This window comes from Chaetodon trifascialis, chromosome 1, assembly GCF_039877785.1.
Source record: "Chaetodon trifascialis isolate fChaTrf1 chromosome 1, fChaTrf1.hap1, whole genome shotgun sequence".
Lineage (NCBI taxonomy): Eukaryota > Metazoa > Chordata > Actinopteri > Chaetodontiformes > Chaetodontidae > Chaetodon > Chaetodon trifascialis.
The window spans coordinates 19,095,901-19,119,555 of NC_092056.1; the positions used below are offsets into that span (position 1 = coordinate 19,095,901).

Genomic DNA, 23,655 nt, shown 5'->3' on the forward strand with positions numbered 1-23,655 from the left:
GGTCCGTTTCTTTGCTTCAGACTTGTTATTCGTGAAATGAAATGTCCCTTTATGTCTGCCATCTGTGACGAGTGTACGCTGTTTTTGTTCAACCACACAATGTGGTAAATGTACACAGCACTGTACCAATACGGCAAACTGTGGGAGATGAATAATATAAAGACGTAATTGACAAAAAGATACATGCTGAGATCTATTGTAAATTTTGTAGAGAATCATCCTATTGTCAAAGTCAGTGAGAGATAATTTGGTTTTAACTGACATCATTCTAGACTTTTCTCTGCATTAAGCAATTTAATAGACTTCAATTTTAACCTTTTACTCCACAGTCATTAAATTATTTAATTCTAGTTATAGTCAAAGACTGAGGAACCATTTTACACCTAGCTTTTCACTATAAGTAAAAATCACACATTGGTATTGTTACATACTGTAAGTGTGTATTACTTCATTAGTTCATTATCATTAGATACAATATCTACAATACGTAAGACAGGATGACATTGCAATTCCTCAGAGACAGAAAGACAATACTCAGATTCAACTGGATGAGGCGGAATCATGCAGATTATGTGGAATCAAGTCCACCCAGTAATGGCTCAAACAGCAGCTGTAATGATTTGCGTAACAAGTGGTTTCAAAGAGCAAAGGTGACTGTTACTACTACTATACTATCTGTACCTGTCTGCATACTGTTAATACCATGGTTACAGTAGGCCCTTAAAGAGTGTTTTATATAAAGAGCTCTATAGAAAATACGCCACTTTAAACAATTTTTCCATTATTATACTGTTTAGATTTTTATTTTGAACATGTTAAAAAAAAAGTATGAAAAAACAAGGACAACCAATAAACTTAACAGCAAACATACAGCAAACTCACAATTAATCATGTTTGACATGGAGTAGGAAGAAATGAATACTCAAGTCCTACCTCTTTTTTGTATTTTATCAATACACTTAGTGTTAAACATGAATAGCTTTTTGTCCCAGTGTCCACCACACACAATTTGAAAAAGCTGAACATGTTTTCAGTTCCTCATTGCAGTTGCTCCATCAAGTAACTCCTTTGCCCTGTAACACAGGTACATAAAGACGTCTGACTGCATTTAGCTGCTTAGCACAATCCAGCTTTGACTTTGTACAATTCTTAAAGCATAATTTAATATCTAGTGTCACTCAGAGAAATTGTACTTCAGACTCTCTTACAATTTCTGATTTATTCATCATGACTCTGTTTGAGTTAAGCGAAGATAGTATTTTATTTTATTTTTTTTACTTACAGTCAAAGTCAAACCAACTCTTTCAGCAAGTTCAATTCTTTTTCCACTGTATCTAAAACTTGTTCCAAGTACTTACAACAAAATCATTTTGCATAATCTGGAAATAATATAGTATAGTATAGTATTTTGGAAACCTCACATATATAATTTAGCTGTAAAACAACAACAACGGTTCCAGCACTGAGCCCTGGGGAACCCCACAAATAGTAGTTGTGATTTGTAATTGTGATAAGTAAATTCTTTGGAAGTATTAGTCCTAATGCTCTACGTATCTGCTTACCCAGATATTTTTTTCAATAGTAAGTCATGGTCAACAGTGTCAAATGCTTTTTTGAGATCTAGGAATTCTTCAGGAATTCTTAATTTTCTATTGATTAATAACAGAAAATACAAATGAATCAGACTAGACATCTTCTATTAATTTTGAAGAGAGAATATCTCATGAGCTATTCAAATTAAAAGTATAGCGATCCCACACAATTTTTAGTACACATAAGACAGCACATATGCACAGCGTGTAATGTGTTAAAAGGTCTTGTGATAGCAGCATGCCCACTTCACCAAATAGAAGCCTCCTCCCATACAAATAGGCAAGAAAGTCAGTCAGTCAGTCATCCAGTTTCTCTAACTGCAAGAGTGTCTACTGACTATAAGGAAGTAAGGCTCCTGTGGAAGGATTTAACACTATTAGTCAACCAACAAGTCAGACAGCGAACAGTGGCGTCCTTCAGTTGTTCACAGCCATCCTTGCTTTGAGGCGGTTGATTTTAAGAGGGAGCAGGCCGACCATCTCCTGACTCAGCTCCAGCTCTGTCTCCACAGCGGCTCCTGCCTCGGGATGGGCCTCACAATACTCCGCCACGTATCTAGACAGCAGTTGGAGGATAAAAGGGATGATCAATACATTATACAGATCATTCTTTATACCTTATTCTATGTTCAGCATTTGGAAGTTTAAGAAATTTGCCATTTGCTGGTTAGCCTGTTGAATTTGGCATTAGCACGTTCCGTGGCTAATGTGGCTAGTAGCATCTATTGTAGACCCACATGCTGGAGCCATGCTGGAGTATTTAATATTGAGGGACAATCAAGATAAGCCTGAGCCTCATTTGAAGTCAATTAAATAACCAGAGTAGTAGGTTGGATGTGGAAAACTGTGTTGTCTCACATAACCAGACCTAACGATATCTCCGCACTTCATACTGCAACGCAAGCTTGGTTGGTTTTGTTGGCACAGGAAAGCTTCCTCTGCTGCGTGCCTCATCAGTATGTGGGTCTGTTGCTGCTGTATGTATATGTACTTGAGAGACATGTCACGTGGTGCACTGACTTTAATTCTTACATAATATACTTTGGGTTTTACGCCAAATAAAAGCTGTTGAGATGCCTAATCCCACCCCTCGACGGACTCTGAGAATGAATTAACATTACATCATGTCTTCATACCTATAGTTTTCCAGAGACTTATTGAGATTGTCCAGCTGAACAGAGGGTATAGAGGAGATCAGCCTGCTGTGGAGTCGGGCCAGTCTGAAGCGGGCCACCAGAGCCGGTCTGACCACCTCCTCCTCCAGGTGCTCTGGAAACTTCCCCTCTGGAGAACACAGAGAGTCTAGGAACATCTGGAAGTATCTGGAGACGAGAGGAGAAGATTTCAAATAATTCAGATTGAATAAATGTAGATGCCCAGACACACACGAGTCATCCATGTGCACATATACACTCACTTGGCAGAGGCAGAGCAGAGATTGTTAAATTTCTTAATGGTGTGGTTATCTAGAGACTGTGTATCTGCTTGTCTGTTGGCCAGCGCCAGTTTCAAGTCCATCATTTCATTGTAGGTCTCAGCCAACTCAAACATCAGCTGCCTTCGGATCATTAGGTAGTACTGGGAGTTCAGGTCTATATAGAAACAGAGAGTCAGAGGAAGTCAGATTTAATGAGGTATCTGTCACCTTGCATGGACATTCACGTTGAACGCTGACAAGTTATTTTGTTTCATCTCTTCCTAATGTAAAAATATTATAAAATAAGTACCGTTGCAGATTGGCTCCAGCATGTCAATTCGTCGTTTGTGCATTTTGCAGCGCCGCTCCAGATCCTCTTCAAAGAAAGCCAGGTTCCGGAACAAAGAGCTGTGATCCTGCAAGATCTCTATGTGGTCCGTCACATAGCCGTCCATTAGAAAGTACTCCTTCGCCTACAAGAGTGAAGGAAAGGATGGACAGACAGTTTACTGTGTTTCGCAATTCAAACTATACATGGTGGGTTCAACGCTTGGATCATTTTTCAAATTCAAATTCAAATTGAATGAAAAAAACACTCCTCATCCAATCAGATCACATTTTTGTACTTAATTACAAAACTATGGTTTCAACCACCGTACACAATTTCTTATTGGCCTTTTTATACCCAAAATTCTTCTGAGGGACCTATCAATACTTAACACAAAGATTTCCCAGTCTGCAACAGCTTTTTCATTTTCTTATGCTGATTCCTGTGCCAAAATAAGCAGCGCCATTAGTCACAATCTTTGTTTTTGATCTTTTTGTTCCACCTTTGTAGAAAATAAGTCCCTGTGGACATTTTGGTCTGTCAAATCATGATTTTTTTTCTTAAGTGCGTGGCACTCCATAGCTGCCTGCATCAACCGTGTACAACACATTGATTAATGTGTCAAGTCAAGTCCGGTCCAGTTTATCTATCCTGTCCAATATCACATACAATATCTCCATGAGCTTCACAGCCTACAAACGGCACTGGGAAATTAACATATATGACATAGCTCCAAAGCAACTTTTTTTATTGAAAAGCCTGATTTTTTTATTCACAATTCTTCTTCTTAAATTCAGTTTAATATTCACTTATCTGATGTAATGGTAACATCAATAACTCATCTACATGGATTACTAAACTGTGTGCCACTGCTGTGTAAATCTATTAACTAATGTCAAAGTTGATGATATGAATCTCTCCAGTTCAGTGTGTGTGTGTGTGTGTGTGTGTGTGTGTGTGTGTGCGTGCGTGCGTGTGTGTTGTGCATACCTGTGTGACATAATTCTGTCCCACCAGAAATACAGCTCTGGCCTCAGTGAAGTCCAGTGGGAACAAACAGCGCACCTGAAAACAGAAAGCAGAGAATCTTGTATTACCAAAATTAAAAAAATTGCTTCTGTTATAACATCTTATCATTAAGGGGAAGCTTTCTGCTGCTAATGACACAGATTATGGTGATTTTTGAAAAGAAGTAGCAGTCCAACCACATCTGTACCATAAATAATTTAAACCAAAACCATTAGTAGTAGCACTAGCAGTGGTATCAAACACAGTATATGCACCTTCTCTTCCAGGCTAGCAATGGAGTCGAAGGTGTCTTCAGAGCCAAACAGCAGAGCACTCTTCCTGCCCTTCTCTTCCTCCTCTTCCTCCTGTCTTCTCGCTCTCTTCAACTCTTCTTGCCGATCAGTATCCAGCTCCCCAATGTTGTCCTGCTCACAAACACACACACAACCACATTTTAAGACGAAACAATTATGTAGATCTAAGCTTAGATACATACAAGCAAGTGGAGGGGTAAACAGTAACTTGGGTATGTAAACACACAGTTATACAGACACTCTACATGAACAAACATGCCTGTCAAAGTTTAGCCATAACAAAAACAAAGCTATGGTGATAATCTTTCAAATTCTATATTTAATCAACATCTTTGCTGTTATATTTTTGGAGCAAACGCCTTTTTCCTTAGGTTTTCTGCAGCTAAAGTTGAGGTTTTTAGAAGAAGAATAGAAGAAGAATCCCCTTTATTTGTCACACAGCAACATCTACATGCAACCCGGGACCTTCCAGCTGTGAGGGGACAGTGTTACCACCGTGCCACGGTTTATGGGTTATGCTCTCTCATTCTGCCATGGTTGCTGCCACTTTTCATAACAAATGTGGACTTGAGTCACATGACTTGTACTTTTGCATATAACCGTGTCTTACTGTATATATAAGCATGCAGTACCTCCAGCAGCTTCTTAGCATCCTGCAGAAGGTTGAGACAGTATTTGATCCAACATCTTGCAATCTCTGCTCTCTTCTGTCTGAGCTGTTCCCTGCGCTCACTCTCTGTCTCACCTGGGTCAGACCGAAGGAGAAAAAGATGTTGAGATATGGAAGGAGAGAGGGAAGGAATCTGAATGAAGTGAGAGGGAGTGGGGAGGAAGGGGTCAGAAAGAAGAAGAGAGATGGGATTGGTTGCAGAGTTGAAGCATTGTGTCTACATCGTGTTTTCATGTCTGACTCGCTGTGGGTGATTCGGGCGACAGGACACAAAGGAAATAAGCTAATCGGTATTTTAAAGATTTGGATAGATACTTACTCTCCTGTGCTGCGGCCTCTGATGGAACCTCTCCTGCTAAACCTGATATGACAGTAGCTGCTGCGAGGCAATGTCTACCTTCAAAGTATCGGCCCTAGATATCACACATGCACGCACATACAAACACACACCTCTCATTACTTACACTGTAAAAACATTATTGTGACAGTAGGTGAACACTTAGAGCAGATGTGAATATATATGATCATTATAATGAAAATTCTTGTCATGCAATCAAAATTATTTGACTCCATGTCAAGTGTCTGAAAACCACAAGGAAACATTTAAGGACTGGTGAAAACTGTGTAAAAAGACAAAATCCTTTTAGATGAGAGGCTTCATATCAAGTGTTTTAAATCGTATTGAATCAATATATGCCCTACCTTAGTGATGTAATACTGTGATAGTGTAGCAGCGTTCAGAGCCCACTCCATCGCACTGAACTGATTTAACTGTAACTGTCTCTGGAGGGTCGTGTGGCAGTAAGTGGCAGCTCGCTCAGTTTGACCTGGGAGACAAAACACTACAGTTATTATTGCTATTGTCAAATAAAGCGATATTTTAACATAACAAAATTCAGCTTCATTGCATTCACATAGATGAATATCAATTCGATTCATACTGGCATCCATAAATGCATCTAAAATCAATGGATAGCATTCAACTTCAAATGACTCCTTATTAAAAAAGTTGATGTTAATGAATTACAGAGAAATCTAGGCTCTTTGTATCTGTTAAAAAACTAACTGCACTGCAGATGTTTTTAAGTATCTAATTTTAAATGAACCAATAATATACTGTTCTACTTATCTGAATGAAACAAGATCTGACTCACCAAGGTTTTTATAGACTTGAGCAAGATAGTACATGGTATGAGTGTAGGCCAACTCAAACCTGAGAAATGAACGTTGGACAAAGTGTGAGAGAGACAACGGGTATATGGGAAAGGCAGAGCATAGTAGCAGAACAAAAAATTAAACCCAGGCTCTGTTGCATGAATGGCAACAATCAAGCAAACTTTAGTACAATAGCATTAATATGAACAGGAAATCTGTCTGAAGCATTATACTATCAGCATACGGTATCATAACTAGATCTATACACACCAGAACATACACACAAAGAATACTGGGAAATGCCCTCTGCCAAAATATTGCACAGATATCATATATAGAGATATTCCCCCTCAGTAAGAATAGGAGATCATGTGACCTCTTGGTCCTGTCCTGGTGTGTCAGCAGCTTCTCCTCAGTAGTAAAGTACTCTGTCATATCAGTGGGAGGACTTCCATCCTGAAATAACAAAACAAAACAGAAAACAAACAACCATTTCTGCTGATGAAGAGGATTTGACCATTGTAATTTTCAATCTCAGCCATGTTTGCTCCACAATCACGCCCTACTGCGGTTGCAAGACACTAATACTTATCAGTTCAATTTGTCTTTTGAAGGCTGTTGTCAACACAGCTACAGCGAGTGACTCACATTTACAGCCAGCACTTAGAAAACTGCTACCTTTTTGCTACCTGGCACACTGTATTCACATTTCATCTTAATTTGAGAGTGGAAATACATTTTAAGTATAATGTAGCAGAAAAATGCAGTGTGAATGGACTGTGCACAACTTCTACAACAATGTAATGCTCTGCCTTGACTCCTGATGGACAGGTAAATTATGGTTATGTGACACTCCACCAGTTAATGTTTAGGCAAACTGACCATCGGAAAAATATCAATTTAGCACTCGCCATGTTGCACTCTATCCTGTTTATCATCATCACCATTGCCAGATGAGTTGTGAAACAATAAAAAAGTTAGATAACCAGACAGTACCCCGGCTGCAGGTCTCTTTATCCCCACTCCTTACATCGCTCTGATGGTTTTCTTCTGCTACCGTCTCTCCTTCCCTCGTATTACTATCATCAACCAGTGCATCAGCAGCTTCGAGTAAGCAGAGAGCCAACCTTACCTCCTTCATATAACGTTGGTAGATGGATTCTGCTGTTTCAAGGAATCCCTGAGCTGTCTCCGTCTCATCCCGGCCTGCCCAGAGGATGCCCAGCTGGTTCTGTCAACACACAGCCCGTACATGAGCAAAAATCATTATAATCGTTTATAAGGCTTCATTATCAACCTGATGGATCTCGTGATTATTGAAAATAAGTATGACAACATTAGGTTAGCTGTAATGTATGTAGAAAGGGAGTGGTGGTACAAATTGCTTTCCCACGGGCCTACAATGCTCCCTCAGTGGCAGGGATGATGGTGCCACTGTCAATTTTATTAACACTATTATAGACTGTTAGATAGCTGTGGTTGACTCGTAGCAGCGTCTCAATTACAATATATCATATTTTTCAACATTATTTTTATGTAGAAAATGTTAGTTTGTTAGTTTGGCATAACGCTAGCCACAGTCACGGGCTATTTGTGTAGGACTTCTGATCAAATGTCTGAAAAGTGACAGCTAGCTTAAGTTACAGTTAGCTTCATGTAACTATTAGAACAGTTAGGGAGATTCACGTCAACGTTACCCTGACGTGGATAAACAACGACACATTCTCGGACGACACCCTGCATCTCTCCAGCAGCTTCATGCAGTTCATCAGATGCTCCTGTCCGGCTGACAGCTCCTCCGTGTCGACGTGGTTGACGCCCAGATAGTACTCCACGGCCCCGAGCTTAGCGGCCCGCAGCGCGGCTGGCAAGTCCCCGCTGAGGCCCTGAACGAACACATCGTCCCGCTGCCCGTCCACCGGCGGCTCTGTCGGCCGTTGGTCGCCACTCTCTCCGCCGATGTCGTCTTCACCTTCGCCGGCTTCAAAACTCTTCAGCGAGCAGTATATCTCTCTGAGGAGCTCCCTGGCCTTGTATTTGGAGCGGAACGGGTCATTTTCTGGGTCATTTCGTGATTCTATATCAGTCAGGTTTTGGGCGTTGCTGAATTTCTCGCAGATAGCTCTCCATTCAACACTGCCGAGAGACGCCATGTTGGTCTTCTTCTTTGTGCTTCAATCCCAGCTGGGTCATTTTTATTGCATTACTGCCATCTCCTGGAATTAGACTTTATCTTTCAATGTCAGTTTCTCTCCCTATAATTTTCCGCATTAGTGCTATTCTCTCAAAAATCAAACAGCCACTTCAGTTCCTGCCCAGTGAGCCAGTATTAGGTTTTACTTTTTTGTTGGAAGGTCAATGAGACAACATCCACTCACCACCAAATGAACACTGAGCTTCATTTAAACTGTACTTAGTTATGTGTCTCCAGTCAGTTATGACCAGTGCTGGGATGTCATAAATTAATTTACTACTTACAAGTATTATACTGAAGTACAATTTTGAGTTATATCTCTTCTCTACCACATTTCAGAGGAAAACACTCACTGGGTTTTACTGACAGCAACAGTACAGTCACTTTGCATAACACACTTAGGATCAGTTTATAAGATCTGATGCATTGAACTATGTGGTATATATAACATTCTGAAAGGGTCCATTCAGCATAATGAGCACTTTTACTGATGTCTATATTTGCAGGACATTTACTTAATAGAGTATTCAACTTGGTTAAATTACCACATTTACTTCAGTAAAGGACCTGAACCCTACTTCCACCACTGACTGGCTCCTATTTGTTAAATGTTAAATAAGCAGAAAATGATGAAATATTTTTTTTAATAGTCATCCAGTTCTCAGTAATTGTTTTCACATTAAAGCATAAAAGCTGGGGTGTACATGTAAGACATGAACTACTTTTGTACTTCCTGACTTTGTTTAGTGTTAACGGGGACGTTAGGCTGCAGAGCAAAGTTATGAGTGTAAATACAGAGCAGTGGCCTCCTTGACATTAACATGGTGAAATATCTGACATTGGAAAGGTTACCTGATCCCATAAATGGCCATGGAAATCACTCACTCACTGAATGGTGTTGATTTATAGCCAGTTTATTTAACAAACCCAGAGAATCCAATCATTAATCAGGGACAAATAATGTGACTTGTGCAATGACAATAAATTAATGTGAATGACATATGACAACGACACACAGTACATGTTTGGTCAGTGGTGGCAGAAGCTGCTTGTTTTACCAAGTCATGGAGGTTCATAACCTAAACAGTCTCAGCCTCATTGTACAGCTTTGTAGCATGGGCAGCTTCACCACATAAAAAGACATAAGTATTTACTTACTTACTTACTTACTTATGTCTTTGATGATTTGAACATTTATTTGAATAATCATTATTTCTTATACTGTAATGTATACTGTGATCCTCATACACACTCTGTTTACACTGCACAGCATGGTTTCTTGCTCCAGGGCATAACAAACAAAAGCTTTGCTCTCTGCATGTCCTCTGCGCTTAAGCAAAGGTTGATGAATGAAAGTCCATATGCTTAACCAGTGATAATCTGCCATGGTGTGGACAAATTTGCACAAACTGGCGGCAGGCTGAGATCTCTATGAAATACCATTCATATTCAATTACTATGCAGATTAGAAAGTAATGAAAATATTAATGCTGTTGACATGAAACTAGATGACTGGTGAATAATGATTGCTTCAGCCTTTTTTCAAAGTGTGCAACAGCCGGTGGATCCAGTGTGCAAGGCATCTGTCAGGCTAGCTAGCTGAGTGCACATTCACCCACATTATATATTTATGTCATGTCAAATATGGCAAATATTTTTGAAATAAATCACAGCAGTTGACCTCCATTTATGGAGGAAAGCATCTGTGTTGTCCTGTCTGTGTAGTTAAAAGTGACTAAAACTTCATGAGGGTGACATTATCCTGACATCAGGTTAGAAAATGGTGTAAGTGCCACTTTTTCAATGATTAGATAAAATGTTTAGATGAATGAGGATGGTGGGTTCCAATGTCCAGATTTAGATGCCTCTTGAGGCAACGTGCTGCAACTCTGCAGTGAACATTCTGCATCTGCTTCACTCTGTCACTAAGACTGCATCTTCTTCTCCATGCTGAAATAACATAGAAACAGTCAAAGAGGGTAAACACGGCCCATCAGTCACATGAGTTAAACGTTCACGACATTAGAACATGTTCCAAAAAGGTGTTTCCATCATCCATTATGTGCATTAACTCTTTTTCAAAAAAGGCAAAAACTACTTCAAGCAAGAGTATAATTCTTTTTGCAAAATTTCTAAATGTGCTCATGACAACAGAATAGAATATTACTTACTTGTACTTGATGAGACGACCTCCCTGGATTAGCTGTGCTGTCTCATTGGTCAAATGGCAGGCAAACAGTAGCCAGTTGCGTGGCTGCACCTTGTAGGCGAATCTCATGAAGAGCAGTGAATAGCAGGTCAGAGCTGAGAGGAGGGAGAAAACATATGGGCAATTATTACAGCACTGTCTCTGTATTAACCACCTACTGCTGGATAACTCTCACTACAGCTCAAACATATAATATCAATATGTCACAGCTTTATTGCAAACAAAACACTAAATTGTAGAGTAGTTAACAGTGCAAATGTTTCATATACATGGCTATTAGACATCTAAATAGGAGGGATATTTAAAATAATTTCAAGTCAACAGATGAGATTTTAAAGCAAATCCCAATTCTAACATAGACATTACCCCCCCCCCCCAAAAAAAGCTGCACATGGCTAATGATACAGTACACAAACTAATTGTTGTTGTTCCTTCGAGACCCTTTTGAGGCAAATTTCAAAGCTCTCTCATTCAGAATGTAACACAGAAAAGGGAAGAGTCATGGGAAATATCCCACTGATGCAGCGACAAAGCCAACTAGAAAAGGACATGGACCCTGCATGTGTACATCAGTGTATATCAGTGCAAGTGTCTGTGTGTATTACCAAAGGTCATCCTGCCACTGATAATCTCAGGGCTCTTCTTCATATCCGTGATGGCGGCTATAGGAAGACCCCAATTTGCAACAGGCCCCCAGAAATGCTGTACAGATACACACACAAGTGTCAAAATATAGTTTAGACCATATACTTTATATGGCTTGAGCATTCATCTTAATACCATTTTAAAGGTACTCGTTTCAAAAATACATGGGAGAAAACATGATAGTAAAGATTTGAAAATGATACACCTGTACACACTCAGCGGCAGTTTAATAGGCATGACTATATTGTACAGGACAAATAATCAAAGACAGATAAACCAGCAGAAGTCACAAATGGGGAGAAACACAGATAGAAAGAGACACACTGACAGACAGATGACAAATAGAAAGGATGAGTACTTACCGTGCTGTTGAATGTTTGTTTTCAGGGCCACACAGAAGAGAAGAGAAGAGAAGAGAAGAGAAGAGAAGAGAAGAGAAGAGAAGAGAAGAGAAGAGAAACAAAGATTAAACTTACTGATATGAGCTAGGTCACACAAGAGCTACTGCAACCTAAAACAGGTCATGGGTCTGTTTTAAGGAGTAACAACCCCCTACTATGTTTCCTACTATGTTATAAAGGTTACATTTTAATACCTGGAGGAAAATATTTAACCGCACTTTAAGTCAACTGTCTACCAGAGTATTCACAATACAAGACGATAGACTTATTGATTACTGTATTGTCGACAAACACCACTTAAAAAAGAGCTTTGTTTGATCAGAAAGGCAAAGAAACACCAGAAATGGTGCCACAGGCCATACAAACTATCAGAATAATCTACAGTGTATGTTCATGGACTGGATTACACACTTGGCTCCTTAAAACATAAGGCAGAGATAACCATCTTTATCTGTGATACATGTAAACAAAGATGGCTTCTTGCGTCACTCTGTCATAGTTTAGCCTTTACTCTAAATTTTAAGCATGCTGCAAGTCTGTGGCAAGTAGACACACCCCCAGAGCATCAAGTAAACATTTACCAGCCTCTTGACTCCATGTCAAAAAGTAATAAAACTAGTTTGCCTTTAGCTCTAAAACCATATTCGACACTTCAAAGTAGAATCCAGGTCATAACTGCTCATAAACTGAAGAAAGTTTACTGAACGCCAACGTGACGTTACAAAAAGAACCATCGTCCTTGAAAACTAGCAGAGAAAAACGATGCCAATACTAAACACACTAATGTTCACGCACAAAATGTCAAAGACAGGGTCCTGGATTTTTAAAAATCTAATTAAACTTTTAAAACGCTGGTTGGAATGATCAGGACGGTGCGTTCAGCTTGCTGTAGAACATCAGCTAACGATACTTAGCGAGTTAGCTTTAACCTTTAGCATGTGCGATAATAGAAAATATAGCTAGTAGCCTCCCAAACATACCTCATCAAATAATCCCTGAACTCTTTGCTCTTCAGGTGGTCAATAGCTTTCCGTGCAATTGCCCCTGCCATGGTCTAACGCTAGGTTGGTGTATATTCAACCGAGAACGGTACTCTTTCCGTGCTGAAGGGCGACTGACAGGTAAGCTCGAAGGACGACTGGTCTAATTTCCAACCATAACATTGGCGATTTACGACACTGTCGCAATTAACGTTACGACGGGCAACCTCAGCAGGCCGTCTGTCCCGAATCTAGATTGGGAAAAAATAAGATTAGATTTGAAATATTACTACTGTAGGAAGCACTAAAACGATAAGATTGAGGCTGTTTAACAGTTCCCACATTATAAAAACAATTGTTCTGTTCTGGTAAAATATTTATATTCAAAGCTCAGTAAAGAACTAATCTGAATCAAAGTTTTTTTTTGTTTTTGTTTTTGTTTTAAAGAAAGTATCACATCACTTGTCATCTGTCAATTTATTTCGTCTGTTTAAATCTTGCTTATTTATTCTTTTATCCATTTTGTCATTTTGTCCAATTATTCTTTTTGTTGTTGTTGTTTTTGTTCTTACGAAGTTATATAACTATTGTTATGTCATCATGTTGTCATGAGTTATAATTATCATGTGCCCGTATTAATGGGGGGGGGGGGGGGGGGGGGGATGTTCTTCACGTGCATGCGTGGATTCTCTCCGGGTACTCCGGCTTCCTCCCACAGACCGAAAACATGCTCATTAGGTTAATTGGTGACTCTAGAATGTGTGAGTGTGAGCGTGAATGGTTGTCTGTCTTGTATGTTGCCCTGCGATCGACTGGCGACCGGTTCAGGGTGTACCCCGCCCCTCGCCCGTTGATAGCTCGGATAGGCTCCAGCATTTGAATGTTTTTTCAAGGACATTTTTGTACAAACATAAAACAGAAACAGTATTTTGATAAAACAACAAATGCATCATTAAATTCGGTGTCAAATGCAAGTACACATAGAGTCATTAACATCTCATGCAATGCACTCAACATTATCCCTAAAAAATAACGACAATTAGTGCAATAAAAAAGTAACGAACTGTAAATCCCAGAGAATCCAGAAGATACAGGTGGACTAAAACAACAGGGGGCAATATGAGAAAGCTTCGTTGACCTGCCCATCTTGGTGGTTGTAGAATGGCTGCTTACCTAAAATCTAAAATCTAAAGTTAGAAATGTAACAAATACATAAGTGAAAGAGAGATGTCAGTCTCTCTATTTCAAGTCTATTTTTTCATCGGAAACGAATTTCCAAGTTATTGACTCAACTGGCTTGTATCTAAAACTATCAGAGAAACAGTACATCCTGTAGAGGGCAGCATTGCACAGTGTAACGTAAAGCCTGCCAGAAATTCAACGAGGAAGAGGAAGAGGGAGTTTATTGCCGAGGAGGTTGAACGAAATAATCCAGTGTTGTGTGTTTTGGAGCCACGTTTGGTTCTGTGTTTATTAATAATTGATGGTATAGAAATGTATTATTATGACACTCGTGCGTTTGTATTGTAAGAAGCTTCGCTTCGCCTGCTAGCGTTAGCCGCAGCTAAAGTGTCCGTGCCTCAGAGTGATCTGTCGGCAGACTAGATGTCTGTCAGACGGGCTGTGGTGGACTGTGCTGTGTTGTCCCTGCAAGATGCCTGCGTCTTTTATCCGTGCTGTGCAGGCTGTTTCTCGAGGATTCATGTTGATCAACAGGACACGACGAGGTAAACACACAAACAACCAAGTAAAAAGATTAGTTTCATTTCTGAGGCGGAAATGGCGGACCGTGTTTTCTAAACAGTAACTCACAGTGACAAATACCTCCAATTCAACTAAAATGAATGCCACTTTTATCCGAAATGATGTGATTGATGTCATTATTGATTTTAATAGGAAAATGCAAAACCTGAACCTAGTGTGTACGTTAACTCTACATGGTTTTATATAACGTTAATGACGAGAAGTAGCTACTCGCCGTGTTGTGAGTCGCGTTGAGGGACTACAGCTTGTATTGTCGTTGTACGACACTGTTCAACCAGAAAAAATCACTCAAAAACAAGAACAACAAAGCAATAAAATGTAAGAAATGTTACTCTCTGAGCAAATTTTCTCTCACCAAGATTTTAAAACAAAATCTGGTCTCAATGAAGCCACGGTTTCTTAAAAGGACTGAAAACAAGAGCATTTGTCTGGATATGAAGAAATTCAGAATTCAACAGCTGTTTTCTACTTGGAGATGTTGATCAAACAGCTTTCTAAGTCTAGAAATTCTAGTTTCAAACACACTTGAAACCAGTGAAGTGCTCTGACATAAAAACTGCCTGGTAAGAAGACAGATCAGACACTAAACAAGATATAAACAAGATATTTCATCTTACTGAGATTTCCCTTTATGCAGTATGTTGAATCATAAATAAATGAAGCTTGTGTAACTCCCTCCCACTCACATGGACACACCTCCATCTGTCTTCCCTGTCCACCCACCACAGATGCAGATGTCCCAAGTGTGGGTACAGCTGTCGGAGGGAGCAGGTTGATTTCAGATATCGTCTCTCGCTGAGAGTCACCCGGGATGGATGCATATTTGGAGTAACAGTATTTGGAACCTGCTTGAATCCATTCTTTGGTATTCATGCGAGTGGCTTACAGAGGTGAGCATGGAAACAAATTTCTGCCATTCGTCACTCTGATGTATGAACATAATTTTTTTTTTGGTTTGGATTGAATTTGACACTTGTTGGTAGTGTAATCAACCTCACACACAACCCAAATTATTTCAGCTTTGTTTAATTACAGGCAAGTTAAAGATATCTTAACCATGCTAAACAAGTATTGAACACTATTTTCTATTGTAGTCTTGGTGTGGAAAGCTTATGCTACATGTAGCATAACTCATGTGTCTGGAAGCCATGTAGTATGTAGCAAGGTTTCAACACATCTTGTGTCATGATCCATTCAGTGCAGTAGACGGTGGCTTAATAAATAATAGCTCATATTAAATATTTGGTGTTCGCTGTGTGAAACAGCACCTCTGCTCTTTTTCACCTGAAGGGGAATGATTTATTTCAGTGGAAGTATTTATTTCATGCGAGCTGGTCTATCTCTGCTATGAAACACCCAGCAAACCCTGTGATGGGCAGCGTGTCTTTTTGCCGTGTCTGTGATTATGTAGGTTGGTGGAGAACTCAGATGGAGCAGTTGGAGCATCAACCAGATCCATGTTGTTGCGGAAGGCTGTCGAGGACTGTTTCATTGGCAGACATTTCAACTTTGGTATAAAGGTACAGTTGCCTTTGTATATTGGATGTCATAATCGGTTAAGCTCGGCTTGTACCAATACTGATATTGGTTTTTATTAATGTATGTATTTATGGGCAGCAGTAGCTTGTGAATTGGAGTATGTCTTCAGTCACCCGCCTCTTTAAATCTTATTTTGTTTTAGATGAAATCTAAAATTTAGTTAAGCTGCAATAACAGCTCTAAGTCGTAACAATATTGTAAATATAACTAGAAGTAACTATTAGCGTAATCCTTGTTTATGTTATTTGTGCAGCTGTTCCTCATAGTCATACTTTGCTAAGACCAGTGTAATAGCTGTTAGAAGATTTCTCAGGGTCTGTATTGTATCAGCTGTCCACAATTTGTGCTTTATTGAATTCCATGTACTGATTCTACTCGCTCTCAACCATCCCTGGTCTTGTCTGTCTCTCAGGTAACCAATGCAGAAAGTTGGCCTTGGTTAGGAGGGTCTGTTGTGGATGGCTCCAGCAGTAAAGACATGGTCCAGTTCATTGCCAGTCAGATGATTCTCCCCAAAGCTCCAGGACTGGAAGGCTGCACTGTGGTCAGTTATTATCACATCCTTCTTCAGAAAGCTGCACAATGTGAGCTGGGTGCCACTGATCCCAGCAAAATCTGCTGGCCCCCAGCAACAACCCTGCTGCTGATTGCTCACCATTCTCCAGCCAGCAGCTTCAATAACGGAACACTTTGTGCCTCAGGTTTTCTTTCACCGTCACTGCAAAGGTAATGATATTAACAAGCTGCTGATAACTATTGCTTTCTGTCTGATAACGCTCAGAGTGCAGTATGACTGTACTGACATCACGTTTATGTTTTGTATCACTGACAGTTGCTTTTGTTTCCATCCTAGATCACAGTACCACGACTGCAGCCTTTCTCCCACTCCTCCATGGCAACAATCACTAGGACTAGTTACTTCATCTGCAGAACAGGAGGAGGGCTGCAGTACCCAGGACAATGGAGATGAGAACAGCAGACACACAGACAGCAACAAAACACCGCATCGTGCACAGAGAGGCAGGCGAGACGACCATGATGTCACAGAGGAGACGCTGCTGCCATTTGTCAAACATCCACACTCATCTAATGAGAAAGCTGTTGGAAACACCCCCATCCTGACCACTTGGTTCAGTCCATCCCCACCTGGCCACAGCAGCTCCAAGGCGAAGGGGTTTTCTACCAGACAGCCCACCGAGACATTTTTGTCAAGCCCTTTGGCTTGGGACGATTTGCCTTTCTCTGAGAGTCTCACAGAGTTTTTATGTGAGGAAAACAAAGATTTTGACATTGTTCGTGAAACAGAGCCACATCTAAATGTGCAAAATCAGAAAGAAGCAACAAGAAACAACCTGGAAATCAGATCAAAAGAGAAGAACTTATCATCTGAATCAACATCTGCTTGTAACGTACAGATTACAGTCAGCCCCTCACGGAAATTACTGGACCTCACTAATACACCTGCACCGAAAGGAGGTGACAGACGTGATCTGTCTGACCAGAATCCTGCTGAATGTCTAAACAAGAGTCAAGACAGATGCATTTGTTCCCAAAGCCGCAGTCAGGAAGATGAGAAAGATAGCTGTTTTGAAAATGAAGATGAAGAACAGCTTGAAGGGAATATCTACAATTGTTCAGCAGACCTGTTCAGTAGCTCGCTCATGATCGATATGAACACAAACACACTCAGCACGCATGCAGAAACTGTGAAGCCGGACAGATGGCACCTCAGCAGTGAAACAGTTAATGTACCACGTTCAACACCAGACAAACAGAAACTGAAAAGTCATAAATGCATAAACAGAGACAGTTTAAATCCACAAGATCTTGACTTCATCCCTCCCTCTCAGTCTACTCCCATTGTAAAAATGGCTGTTTTATCTGGGTCACCTGCCTCCTCATACAGAGCGTTTGCTGAATTCAGTTCACAGCCAACCAGTACAAATCCAGCCAAAACCACCTCTTCTCTTTGTGAGTTAAACTTTGTCAGTGGTAATCAGATGTCGCAGCGTGGAAGAGAGTCTGCAAAAGAAAACCTGTTGTGGAGCACGACATCCAGCAGACACAGCCAGAGATTCACCCCAAAAAGGAGGTTTTGGAAACCAGACAGACAGAGGAGCCGTCTGCTGGCTCAGCAGCACCTGAGGGTTCAGAAGGGGTCTCTACACACAGGCTCAACAGAACGGATCAGCCATAAGTGTGACTCAAGTGATTGTGATTACGAGGACAGTGAAGCACTTATTGTTCCTCCCACTCCTGCTGCTAAAACACTGCAGAGTGTGAGGCTCAGGAGAAGAAGGCAGACTGAAAACAGCAGCAGTGATTTGGATTATACTCAGGAAGGGCAGCAAGGAGGCGGAGTTAACTGTAAAAGAACTCTATTGGCCCAAAGTCTCACATCGTCACAAAGAGGTCTACTGCAAACAGGAAGCTGTGGGACGGTTGATGAGGCGAGTCCGGATGGATCTAGTTGTTCCCGCCTTGATGATGAGAACGAGGCATGCGATTGGTCCAGAGATTTGTTCTCTGACTCGGTCTGAGAGCTTCTGTTGCAGTTGGACTTAACGGATTGTTCCAAAGACTTTTCTAATTCCAGAGCTGATATTAAACACTATAGATAGGAGAGAGAGGCTGTTGAAAGGCACCACAGAAGAAGCCTTAGACCTCCCCATGTTCTGCTACTTGCACATTTAACGATTTATGAGTTCAGCTGCTTCAAATGAAGCACACAGCCACGCAGTCTTCATTGACATACATTTGCAGTAGAATAAGTTGTACTAAACATCTCAATGCCCAACTTCAGCAACCTTACCAGAAGAGTGAATGCTCTTACAAAGGTGGGCAGCTCTTCCCAGTACCTGTGGGTTTGGAATGATATCACATATGGGATTATGTTTGGATGTCCACATACTTTTAGAGATTTATTTTAGAGAATATCCTGCACACGGTGCACTTTTAAACATTTAAGCCTTTTATTGGAAACATCTCAGGAACTAAAACCTTTGGATCTGATGGATGTTTGAACATCAGGTGTGTCATTTTTGCCTTGTCTGAGGCGCTTGGACCAAACCGTGTAAGATGTGCCCATGATACATTAGTAACGCTGTGTTGCACCTGCCAATAATCCTGTCTGTTCTCCACTGATTCTGCAACTTACTAAAGTGAAGTGACAGTTAAAGAATAATTTCTGTATGATTGGTTGCTACTGCTACATCGAGGGACCATTGCAATTAAAACATTCAAATTCTTGGCAAATATTAATTTTTCTTTTTTTGCACTTTAGTCTGTATTGATAGATGATAGAAACAGACAGGAAATACTGGTAGAGAAGAGGAATGATGAGGAGCAAAGATCCCCAGCTGGAATCAAACCAAGGACATTGTACTTTGAATGTATGGAATGCATCATAACCACAAGTCAACCAAAATGCTCTGTCACTACTCTGTCTAATTTGAATCAGTCTGCTCCGGGGTACGTCTGTTGGCAGCAGAGTCTTAAAGATGACCCGCTGTTCTTCTGCTTGCTACTGTGTGTCTTTTTGCAGGGGTGTTAATGCGGCGATGAGTGTTTTCAGTGTCATGCCAAGGGGCTAAGAATAGTGGCCACCAAATATCATGATTGCAATGTTCTGGGTGTGTGAGTGAGAGCGAGATGAAGATGATGTTACATGAGTTGAAATGGAACTGGGACAAGAAGTAAACAGCTGGAGCTTTGTACTGTATGTGTTGCAGAAGCAGGGTTGGTATGTAGTCAGCTGGGTATGGCGCAATGCGTTTGTGGATGTTACAGCATCATGGTTGGTTGATCATTTTTATTTGAAGTACCATGTGTACTTTTTTCAGAATGGAAACTCTTGATCTCTGAGTGCTTCAGAGGTGCACATAAAAGCTATTTTGTCATATGTGTCATGACCATTTACTGAGGCCTTGGAGCCAGAAAGGCAGTTGAAAGGCTCCCAGGACTTGTCATCCCTGGATCCAGGGATGGCAGTGACTGGTTGGTACAGGCTGAAATGTCTCAAAGACTGAAGGATGGACTTCCATTCGCTCGTCTGCTAGGCAAGGCCGACCTGGCTGTGGAAGCCATTTTGCTCAAACTTGCAGAGTATGACATAGATGGATTGGACTGAGGTCAGATCATACTCTGATATGAACAAACTGCTCCAGAGTTTGTTTGGAACCAGACCAAGAACTGCTCTCAAGGGTCTTGGCCTAGTTGTTTGGCCCACAGGAGGGTTCAGTTGACAGCTTTCATACTAGCCCAAATGAATGGTATTAACTACGCCAATGCACCAGGAACCAACCAGTGTGAAAGTTTGACTACAGTTTGATTTTCTTGACAATGAGCATGACAGCCTCAAGGAGCTGCTAGCATGGCTGCACATTCTTTACTTATATTTCTCTCCTGTTAACTTTGCCAACAAGTTGGGCAACAAAAATCTTTCAGTACATTTAGATACCACTGAGCAATGTTGCATCTGTTAAGAGCACCAGCCCCTAAATATGATACAGTCAGTGGTTGGTACAAAATGCTTGTCTGTGTGGTGTGTTCTTGCAGTGCTTCTGCTGGCAGAGTGTTTAATCCACTTTTCATATGTGTGGTTGCATAAAAAGGAAGGGCCTGTACCCTGTGCTGAAAGATACAGTCGTACAGAACGTTAGCTATGGGAGTACTCAACAACTTCAGGCTGTGTCGTTTTGATATTTGCAGTGTGTCTGCCAGAGAAGTTTGGCTCAGTTGCTTCAATAATAAAAATAGTAAATATAACTTCAAGCCTGAGTAAATTTAAACACTGCAAGTGTCAGTTCATGCACTCTGCACATTCAGCCCATTTGGGTTTTGAAAGATTTGAGTTTAAAGTCTGATCTGATGGCGGTGCTTAAAGAAATGCCCATACCTCTGAAGAAGCGCTTATTTCTTCATCCTCATTACCAACCTCAACTCAGCTTAAGTTAAATGCAAACAAATTAAAAATGATGCTGTGTAAAACAATACAGAACGTGAATTTGCTAGTAATTTTGACTTCTATTCAATTAAAAACAGTACAAAAACAACATATTTAATGTTCAACTTTTGTGAATATCTGCTTTTTCTGAATTTAATGCAACAACGTGTTTCAAAGAAGTTGGAACAGGAGAAACAAAAGACTGGGAAACACCTGTTTGGAACAGTCCACAGGTAAACAGGTTCATTGGTAACAGGTGATGATGTCATGATGGGTATGAAAGGAGCATCCTGGAAAGGCTCAGTCACTTTGTGAACACATGGGCTCATGCTACACACTGCATGTGCTCAGGAACACTTTCTGAAACCTGTCGGTTCATTTGCAAATGATTGCATGTTCTTTTTGTTAACATTTTACACAACATCCCAGCGTTTCTGGAGTCAAGTCTGAATATAAATCCCTCATTGAGCTGGTTCCTTCTTATCTGTGTACACACATGTATAACAACCAAAATCAATCTGACATGCACTCAGCAAAGAAAGCTTTTAATTGCAGTCCCTCTTCTTCCTGGAATAATGTAGTAAAGACGTGAAATTGTCAGAATTGATTGAACTGTCAGAGCATTGAAGTCCATTTGAAAGGATCATTTTCCAGTTTGGTCTTGATAACTTAGGTGTGCTCGCAACTGTCTCTTTGTTGCCTGACTTACTGTACTCAATGACTAAAATGACATTTAAATGAGGATTAACATGACTATTTTTTGTAAATTGGCCCTCAGCCTCTTGGTGTCTTATAAATACAGTCCCAGAACATGATCCGTTTCCAAAAGTTGCAGCAGTGTGTGTGCCAAGGGAAGACCCTCTTTCCTCTGCTTGCACCTAGTACAGTACGTGAGCTATGTCACCAATGGAAACAGTCACAGCCACAGTCTGTCAAGCATACGTGTTGTACTTCATGTGTATGCGTCAGTACTGCTTGAATTATTATTATTATCATTAGTATTTCTTTTTCTTTCTTTCTTTCTTTCTTTCTTTCTTTCTTTCTTTCTTTCTTTCTTTCTTTCTTTCTTTCTTTCTTTCTTTCTTTCTTTCTTTAATGTAGGGAAAGTGCATCTGTTATTTTGTGAAGTCATTTTATTGACATTGCATTCTTGCACCTTGTGCCCACATGACATGCTCAAATACCAAAAAGCATTATTGTACATATGACACTAACATGGGGCAACAACTCTGAAGCAAAAATACTTCCATTCTGTTGTTTCTGTATAAAGCATTGCAACTGACTTTTCCTGAGGCTTTACATAGTAAACAAGTAACAGTTCGTCAGTGTGCTCTGCCAGTGTTTTTGAATGGATACGAAACCTAACAAAGGACTGTTTTTAATTTTATTGCAATATGTTTTTGCATACATATTTTTGCGTACAATGTTCATTTCATACATGTTTTTATTATCACCAAAATTAGTGAAGTATAAGTTAACGACTAATCTGTGCCACAAGACTCCTCTGATGAGGTTTGCTACGTGATTGTACGTGTTGCTACGTGTTGCTGTGGTGTTTCCATTGCACTGCTTCCAGGGGAAAATGTACTACTGGGCTGTGGACATCGAGTAGTGTGGCTGTAACATTAGAGTGCTTTAGCGACTAAGAGCCGTGACAAGCACATGGTGTGGAAGGGTGGAGAAATGGCTTAGTATGGAGTTGTCAACAAAGCGTCAGCCGGGGGCTGTCTCATACTCTGACACTGGAGAAGCTTCCCTTTGTAGAATTAAAGCAGACAGATACATCGCAGGTTTCTTCTTCAGTGCGTGTATGATCGCTAACATGCAACTAACAACCCGGTGCAAGACTCAAGTGGAAACCGTGGGTTCAGGTATTCATTCTTAAACTCCACAGTCAAAGCTCACTGCATGCAACAGACGGGTTTGTGACTGACTGTGACCTCTGGCCTCCCTGCAGGAAAAAGACAAAAAATGAAGCTTCCTAAGAGAATTAAGTCAATATCCTATTGTGAGTATGAGTGTCAGGCACTGTGCTGTACTCATTCCCTTCATAATGACAACTTGGTATTTACTGCATTTGTGTATTTCAAAAAAATGACTTCCCCGATGCCATCTTCTTGTGATGTGAGTGAAATATTGTGTCTGTTAGCTACAGTTCTGTGGTCTCCGGTTGGTTCTCTGTGGGCTGGTCTCAGTCCCCCTCCATAACGGGCCATGGAAATTTTGACGTTGGATGGCAGCGCTCCTTATAAGCACCTGTCCTTCCGCATCACGCCAAGTCCCAGTATGAAAAGCGTGTGATTGTTTTCCAAATGAGAGCGTGCGTAGATAGTAGACTGGGAATATATAGCTTCCATGGAGGTCTGTTTCCCCATTCAGCTGCAAGCAAGACCTGGTTGGACACTGCACGCTGGGAGCTTCACACTGCACATCGCACTATTTGTCAATCTTTTACCAATATAACATGGAGGTAAGAGAATATTCTACTTGATGT

The 23,655-nt window shown here is 40.6% G+C and overlaps 3 protein-coding genes across 3 annotated transcripts; 1 reads left to right on the plus strand and 2 right to left on the minus strand.

Moving 5' to 3' along the window:
• Positions 1–778: 778 nt before the first annotated feature.
• On the minus strand, positions 779–8,658 carry kifbp (kinesin family binding protein). Its single transcript, XM_070968578.1, has 13 exons — positions 8,182–8,658; positions 7,617–7,715; positions 6,861–6,940; positions 6,484–6,542; positions 6,032–6,156; positions 5,649–5,742; positions 5,292–5,404; positions 4,621–4,770; positions 4,328–4,402; positions 3,320–3,482; positions 3,010–3,184; positions 2,729–2,914; positions 779–2,148 (listed from the first exon to the last, which is right to left on the minus strand). The coding sequence occupies exons 1-13, from the start codon at positions 8,635–8,637 to the stop codon at positions 2,010–2,012; spliced, it is 1,914 nt and encodes a 637-aa protein (XP_070824679.1). The 5' UTR covers positions 8,638–8,658; the 3' UTR covers positions 779–2,009.
• Positions 8,659–9,576: 918 nt separating this feature from the next.
• Positions 9,577–13,088, minus strand: mpc1 (mitochondrial pyruvate carrier 1). Its single transcript, XM_070969715.1, has 4 exons — positions 12,910–13,088; positions 11,493–11,589; positions 10,850–10,982; positions 9,577–10,628 (listed from the first exon to the last, which is right to left on the minus strand). Exons 1-4 carry the CDS (start codon positions 12,982–12,984, stop codon positions 10,604–10,606), a joined length of 330 nt encoding a protein of 109 aa, XP_070825816.1. The 5' UTR covers positions 12,985–13,088; the 3' UTR covers positions 9,577–10,603.
• A 1,176-nt stretch (positions 13,089–14,264) lies between these two features.
• On the plus strand, positions 14,265–21,256 carry ddias (DNA damage-induced apoptosis suppressor). The gene is made up of 5 exons (XM_070970395.1): positions 14,265–14,640; positions 15,406–15,567; positions 16,089–16,197; positions 16,629–16,942; positions 17,070–21,256. The coding sequence occupies exons 1-5, from the start codon at positions 14,519–14,521 to the stop codon at positions 18,754–18,756; spliced, it is 2,394 nt and encodes a 797-aa protein (XP_070826496.1). The 5' UTR covers positions 14,265–14,518; the 3' UTR covers positions 18,757–21,256.
• The last annotated feature ends 2,399 nt before the right edge of the window (positions 21,257–23,655 follow it).